Source organism: Bison bison, unplaced genomic scaffold (assembly GCF_000754665.1).
Source record: "Bison bison bison isolate TAMUID 2011002044 unplaced genomic scaffold, Bison_UMD1.0 scf7180017864160, whole genome shotgun sequence".
NCBI classification, from domain to species: domain Eukaryota; kingdom Metazoa; phylum Chordata; class Mammalia; order Artiodactyla; family Bovidae; genus Bison; species Bison bison.
In genome coordinates, this window is record NW_011494732.1 from 8,950,491 (window position 1) to 8,957,966 (window position 7,476).

General features: G+C 47.4%; 1 protein-coding gene across 1 annotated transcript in view; it reads left to right on the plus strand.

Annotated features, from left to right (window-relative positions):
* CIT (citron rho-interacting serine/threonine kinase) overlaps positions 1 to 3,439 on the plus strand; it is a 176,061-nt gene extending 172,622 nt beyond the window's left edge. The window contains exons 48-49 of the mRNA XM_010841399.1: positions 1 to 38; positions 1,094 to 3,439. The exon at positions 1 to 38 is cut by the window's left edge and continues 5 nt beyond it. Of these exons, the coding sequence (XP_010839701.1) occupies positions 1 to 38; positions 1,094 to 1,117 (62 nt within the window). The 3' untranslated portion in view covers positions 1,118 to 3,439. The remainder of the gene's footprint in view (positions 39 to 1,093) is intronic.
* Positions 3,440 to 7,476: the final 4,037 nt, after the last annotated feature.

Genomic DNA, 7,476 nt, shown 5'->3' on the forward strand with positions numbered 1-7,476 from the left:
TGGGGGCCGTGAGGACCCCGCTGTCCCAGGTCAACAAGGTAAGGGCGGTGCCCTTCTCAGCCCTGAAGAGCCACAGCTGTAAGGAAGAGGTTCCACAACTGTAATTAGGGTTTTGTGGGATTTGTAAGAGGTTTAGGAAGAAAATAGCTTGAGAAGGGGCCTCTTGTACAAATGCATCATGTGTGGCCCTCAAACTGTAAGAGCCACCAAAGGTGTACAGCATTCCCTTCCCCAAATGCAACTAGTGTTCGCAGTTTCTAGAGAGATCTGTGCAGACAAGCAAATTCTTAAACACACAAAACATGCCATTCAAAAGGTTACTTGCTTTACTTTTTTCAAACATATATATGTGTACAAAGTCACATCAAGAATTTCTCTGCAAGGCTACCTTGAAGTCTGGTAACACTGGTTGCCTTCTAGAAGAACTCTGCACCTTTTGAAATTTTAAAATCATGTGCATTTATTACCTGTGTAGCTTGCATGTTACCAACTGAGGGCCTGGAGGGATGTGCTGATAACCAGGGGCCCTCGAGTGGGGGCGGGGCTCGGAAGCTTGCGGACGCCTCGGCAGGCCAGCCAGTTCTAGGTGCTGGTTTTCTGGACCACGCTCTCCTAATGCCATCTAGAGAGAGGAGGGAATGCTGTTTAACTGTTTTCCTTGAAAGTGAAAGTTGCTTAGTCGTGTCCGACTCTTTGCAATCCCATGGACTATACAGTCCATGGAATTCTCCAAGACAGAATGCTGGACTGGGTAGCCGTTCCCTTCTCCAAGGGAATCTTCCCAACCCAGGGATCGAGTCCAGGTCTCCTGCATTGCAGGCAGATTCTTTACCAGCTAAGCCACCAGGGAAGCCTTACCCCCTCTGATTTCTGGATAAAATGGTATGTGTAAACCATGGAAGTACTTCCATAGCACTGGGAACTTCTCAGCGAGTTGCACAAGCTCTGAGGGGAGGCTCTGCCCGTCCCTCACTGTTAACCAGGAAGGAGAGACCAGGTGCTCCTGCAGGCTCCCAGTGTGGGCTTCCTGACAAAGTGAGCATGGTGATTTCCGGCTTCTGATGGCTAAATCCCCTCCTCCTCTTGCTCTCAGGTCTGGGACCAGTCTTCAGTATAAATCTCAGCCAGAAAAACCAACTCCTCATGTTGATCTGCAGGAAAACACCAAACACCCTATGGAACTCTGCTGAAGGGGACCCCAGCGCGCATCTGCTCAGCCAGCCCCCGGCGCAGCTGGACCCAGGCCCGCCTCAGCACGGACTCCCTGCAGCCAGGAGGGGCGGGGGCTGGAGCTCCTGGGAGCTGCCGGCACCTCCCTGCAGCCGCCCTCTTTGCACTTTGTTACTCTTTCAGAGCATTCATAAACTTTTGTACCTAGCTCTAGCCTGTACCAGTTCATCACAGGAAACCAACCTGGGGCTAACTGCAACTACAGCGTGGTTAGATCCTAATTAATAGCTACTTTAAGATCCTAGGGTTGGTTGGCTATTTTTTTTTTTTTTTAAGACAACAGACTTCTTAATAGATTTGAATAGCACCGTATTTCCTGTTGTAGTCATTTGTAGCGAGGTCATACCATCAGGTCTCTGCTACTGAAATGTACGTAGACGAGCCCCTGCTGTCGGCTAACCTCCCGTGCTCACCTCAGTCCATCCCTGTCCAGTCCGTCCTCACAGGTGGCCCTGTCTCACCCGGGGCGACATCTTAGCCAAATGTTTACCGTCCGACTCATTGCCTTTATGGCCTTGATGACTTCCCCTCTCCCACCAGCTGAGAATGTACAGAGGCCACGAGGCCTCGCTCGGAGGCAGTGACTTGGGGCCAAGGGACCTCGAGGAGTTTTCCCTCCCCACCCCTCAGCGTCATCCCAGGCCTGCTGTCCCCGCTTTCCACGTTGCTTTGGCCAGGAAAGCATGCACTGGATTTGCTCTGAGCCCAGCCCCGAGAGGGCCTGGGTCCAGGGGCGCTCACATCCTGTCCACGACGGTGTGCTGTCCCCGCCTCCCTGGGGTGGGCAGAGATGCCGGAGCTCTGCATGGCAGTTCACTGCATGCGCTGCCCCCCGCCCCGACCTGGCTGCCCACCTCGGGTTGCTCTGCCGATGCACTAGGTCCATTCCATAGCTCCCGCCGAACCGAGACCCTCTGGGACTTGCCAACTCACCGGCCACAAGCTGCAGTCTGTAGCACTGAACAAATGAAAACCAAACGCTCAAGCCTTACGACCAGAGAAGGATTTCAGCAAACCACACCTCACACTTCCACGTCTCCCTGCCAACTCCCTCGCGGATGACTCTGTTCACACACAACCCAGCAGGTTCTACCCCACGAAAACTGTGACTCCCCATACAAGCCTCTCCCTAGGGCTAGACTAACACCAGGAAGTTGGAGAAGGAAACCACCCTCAACTCTCCCACCCCGGCTGGGCGGGGAAGCCCTCCCTTAGGTGCCCCCTTTCTCTCCTCCGGCGGTGTGGGGTTCCTGGCAACTGGTTAAAGAACCAACCAGAGGCTTCGCTGTTGGCAAGCTAACTAGCGGCCTTATTTCTGCCTTTAATCTCCCACCAGGCCTCTCTCGCTTCTCCATGCCTCGAACCACCAAGGCACATCCTAGGTAGGCTGACAGGTAGACCTGTTGCCACTGCAGCCAGTGAACATGACCGCGTTTCAATCCCCCGTCCACGGTTCAGCTCACTTTCCAGATTGCAACCTGGCCCGAGTCCCGGCTCCTTCCTGCTCGTCCCTTAACCGAAGTGCTTTCTTGTCTGAAATGCCCACGGCTCTTCCTCCATGTTGTCGCATCCTTGGCCAGTGTCACACTGTCGTGTTCTGTGTGTTGCTTTGTCTTCGGGGTCAGATTGCATCCCTTCCCTTTTCCAGGGCAGATCTGACTGAATGTTTGCTGAAGTTTTTTTGTCTTTTGGTCCACAAGTATTTGGAGAGGTCACTGGAAATGGTGTTCAGTCTTGGCATTTCATTTAGGATCTCCATGAGAAATGGGCTTCTTAGCCCTCAAAGTGTATATCGTGTGTCTCATTTGTGAAATGCTTCCTGCTATAGAACTAGCTCAAAGACTGTACATATTTACAAGAAACTTTATATTCGTAAAAAAAAAAGGAAATTGAATTGGTTTCTACTTTTTTATTGTAAAAGGTGCATTTTTCAACTCTTACTTTCGGTTTCAACGGTGGTAGTTGTGGACAGCCATCTTCACTGGAGGGTGGGGAGCTCCGTGTGACCACCGAGATGCCAGCAGGAAATATCGTTAAAACGAAATTGCAGTCAAAAGCTTATTAGCATAAGATTCTAGGTCTCCAAAAGTACAGGCTTTTTCTTCATTACCTTTTTTATTCAGAAAGAGGAAAAGATCACAAGGTCCACCTTGAGAGGAATGAACTCTGTTGAACAAATAATCAAATAAAGCAATGATCTAAAATGTTTGCTTTAGTGCACGACCTCTTCTTTTCTTAAAGACAGTGCGTAAAACTCCAAAGTATCGCCACTGTCAGCCTGAGCTTGTGAGCATGGCATGGGGCCGTCTTTCCTTTCGAGGATGCTTCTTCAGGGTCCGGGGGGTGGTGTGTGTGGAGAGCCACACAGGGTTAGGGCAGACCGCACTTCTGGAATTGAGACACAGGCGAAGCTCTCTCCCAGAAGTGTGTGTGTGTGTGTGTGTGTGTGTGCGTGTGCATTACTTCCAATGAATCATGAACTGGCTATTCAGATCACAGTATAGAGTGCAGAACTGGAAAGCTCCTTAAGGCAGTCAGGCCACTCTGAAAGGATTACTGGGGAATGGATTACCCAGCTCTCCTATAATGCAATTAAAAAAAACCAACAGGTCACCTTTCATTTCAATTCCTCTTATCCATTACGATAAAGTCACAGGGATTTCCTTGGAGGGAGGAATTCAGATCAAGGTAATTTAAAATGTGAATTCTTTTAACTATGTGAAGTTCTACAAGGTAAATTTTTCTAAGATGCTTTGTTAGTATAAAATTTGTTGAGCTAGACAAGCATTGGTTTTGGCAAATGGTATTTTTCTCATGGTTCCTGTTGCTTTGAGTCTTCAACTTTTATTTTCCAATGAAGTAATCTGACCACAGTCAAATTCTGACTTGCAGGGTTGTGGCTGACATGCCCTGCAACAGGAGTTGGACTTGCAATTCTATTCTATTCCTCCTTTCTGTTTTACCACTGGGGATAAAAATCTGGCACCTCTAAGAATGAAAATTCAGAGGATGAACAAGTAAAATGTCGGAACCTAACCTCCCTTATAAAATGAGAAGAAGTCCACTGAATACCAAACAACCATTTTAGTCACTGTCCTGAGGATTCTTGGCAGCCACATAACACTTCAAAAACGTAAGGTAAATGTGGTGTAGTTCCAAAAGAAATGTGCCATTAAAGGTTCTCTGGACCCTAAGCAAGGACCTCAAAGAAACAACCAACAAATTATTCAGCCACACCACAAACTGAGGCCCAACTGTCCATGTTGCGGTTCCTGCTTAAACACAAAATTAGACGTCACATTTTCTGCTCTTACAACTTAATTTTCATGAGAATAAAGAAGCTGTTTGCAAAGCAAATTTTTTAACTATGAAATTTTAAGGATCTGGAGACTTAGGCCAAAGAGAATGATACACTTACCAGGACGGACCAACTTAGTTTGTCTTTAGAATTGGGCCTCATGAGTGTGACTTGCTTTAGCAAACATTCATGCAGATTCAAGTCTAAAGCAATAATGCTAGGCCTACAGGGTGGGACTGGCTAAGCTTTCCAAACTGGCCTGTCCCAGCGGTTCTAAACTGGGGGTGACTTAGCCCCTTCCCTAGAGGACACCCGACAGGATCTGTAGACGTGGCTGTCACAGCTGGGGTTACTTCTGGCACCTGTGGACAGAGGCCAGAGATACTGCTAAGTATCCCACAAGGCACAAGGGGGCCCACATGCCCACCTTCCACAAAGACTTATCAGGCCTAACATACCAATTAGTGCCATGGTTGAGGAAGATTAGCCTGTCCTGGCCTGATTTCTTTCTTGGCAGTTCAAATATTGCTCGTGATGTCTAAAGCATGGAGACTGTGGCTCTAGGCACAGTATCTACATGAGAAAATGTTTTATCACTTGCCTAGTCAAATGCCAAGGCTTTCATCTTCCAAGGCTCAGAGGGCTGAGCAGTGGGAATCTGGAACTGCACATACGACTCAACTTTCTCTCCAGGCTGTCAATGATTAACTCCTGTTGGCCCTGGAGGGGCTGTGAGAGCAAAGAACTCTGGAAATGACTTTACTGCTGTATACAACTCAGCGTGTGCTTTCAGAGAATCACAAGAGGAATACACAGTTGATCTCGGTACACACAACTGGAGCCATCTCTTGTTCTCACTTGCTGTTGAGTCTCACAGATGACATGGGTGAATTCACTCCCGGCAGGTAGAGACAGCTGGCATCCTCACCCAGGCTTGGGCCCCCTCTGTCTTCAGGACAGAAAAAGATGAGGTAGTTGTGGGAGCTGAGCTCAGTGGCTGATTCCGGAGATGGGGCCCTGGTTCCCCGAGGCTCTGACTCAGAGTAGCGACAACTCTTAGAAGGGCCCTTCTGGATGTTTTCACCATTAGCTGGGATGACTTGTACATATATTCAGAGCTTCCTATTTCCTCCTGAAGACGATTGTAACTGGCATTCCAGAACAGACAGCTCTAGCTTCTTTTTTTCACTAATCTGATCAAGTGAGGTGCTGAAGAGCTGGATGGAGGGCTCAGTGGTCCAGAGACTTGGGTCTTCATCAATTCCCTCAAACCGTTTGTAAACACTAGAGGAGGGTCATGTTTCAGGAGAACTGAGTCATGCTCATCTAGAAGTAACTGAGTTAAACAAAGTAAAATTGTGCTTTTCCCCAAAATAGTTTAGCTTCTGACCTCAGCCATGTATGGAATCACTTTGATGTTCTGGGTTTTGCAACTTGCCCTTGGCATCTTGGAGGTTTCCTAATTGAGCTCATGGTGCTGATACTTCTTTTCTGACCCCCTGACTTCTTTCCTGTTTGTGGCCATAACCCATTCATGTTGTAAAAGGTTTTGTGGCTCCCAGTGTGAAATGAAAGGAGCCCTAGGGATCACCTAGTGTCTGTCCAACTCCTGTTTTTCAGGAGAGGAAATTGGGTTAAGAGAGGTCATATGCTCGCCCAAGGTCACACAACGAGTCAGGCACTGAACTGGATCAACATCCCTATTCTCAGTCTAGTGTCCACACTCCGGGAGGGGACGGTGGAGGGTCGGCCGACTCCAAGGTGAAGCCACGCTTTGACCTGGTCTTGGAGCTATCATCTACACCTTTAAGTGGAACCAGAGGGAAGGAAAAGACCTTGCCTGGATCCTTTGATCTTTGGTTTCAGTATGTTGATATATGGCTGGTTCTATTTACCTTGAAATACCACTTAACACATTAGGAATTTAAAGACCTTACCCTTGGCTCTGTAACTTCCTTTGTATATACATTTCTGGTGGGAAAAATGTATCTTCATTTAAAAGCAACTGGAGTTACACTTTAACCATGTAACTAGTCCTCACCCCTAACAGAGAAAGTGTTACCTGGGTCATAGGACACCTCACTGTGGCTTTGCTCCTGTGATTTGGATAAAGCAGGGTCTCCTGTTCCATCTCCATTAAACAGTCTCCATTACTTTTAGCTTCTTGAGTGTATAAACTTTCATCTGGGTCTGTGGGCAGTCTTCTCCACAGGGGGCTTCCTTTTGTGTTGCTTTTTAAAGAAAATGGAATGTTTTAGACAAGCAGCTCTGGGGAATGCTGACACCCATTTCCCACTGTTTTGCAGTTTTGCCTACATTCCCCCACCTGAATAGTCAACTCCTCTGGGGCTCCCCTGAGGTTGCAGGGGAGTCTTACTGGGTTTATGGGCTCTGAATTAGTTTTTCCATTGGATTTTCAGTTTGGTGTCTTCTGAACTTTGTGATGGTCAACACTGAAATCAGATTGATTATATTCTTTGCAGCCAAAGATGGAGAAGCTCTATACAGTCAACAAAAACAAGACCAGGAGCTGACTGTGGCTCAGATCATGAACTCCTTATTGCCAAATTCAGACTTAAATTGAAGAAAGTAGGGAAAACCACTAGACCATTCAGGTATGACCTAAATCAAATCCCTTATGATTATACAGTGGAAGTGAGAAATAGATTTAAGGGACTAGATCTGATAGAGTGCCTGATGAACTATGGACTGAGGTTCGTGACACTGTACAGGGGACAGGGATCAAGACCATCCCCATGGAAAAGAAATGCAAAAAAGCAAAATGGCTGTCTGGGGAGGCCTTACAAAGAGCTGTGAAAAGAAGAGAAGTGAAAAGCAAAGGAGAAAAGGAAAGATACAAGCATCTGAATGCAGAGTTCCAAAGAATAGCAAGAAGAGATAAGAAAGCCTTCTTCAGTGATCAATGCAAAGAAATAGAGGAAAACCTG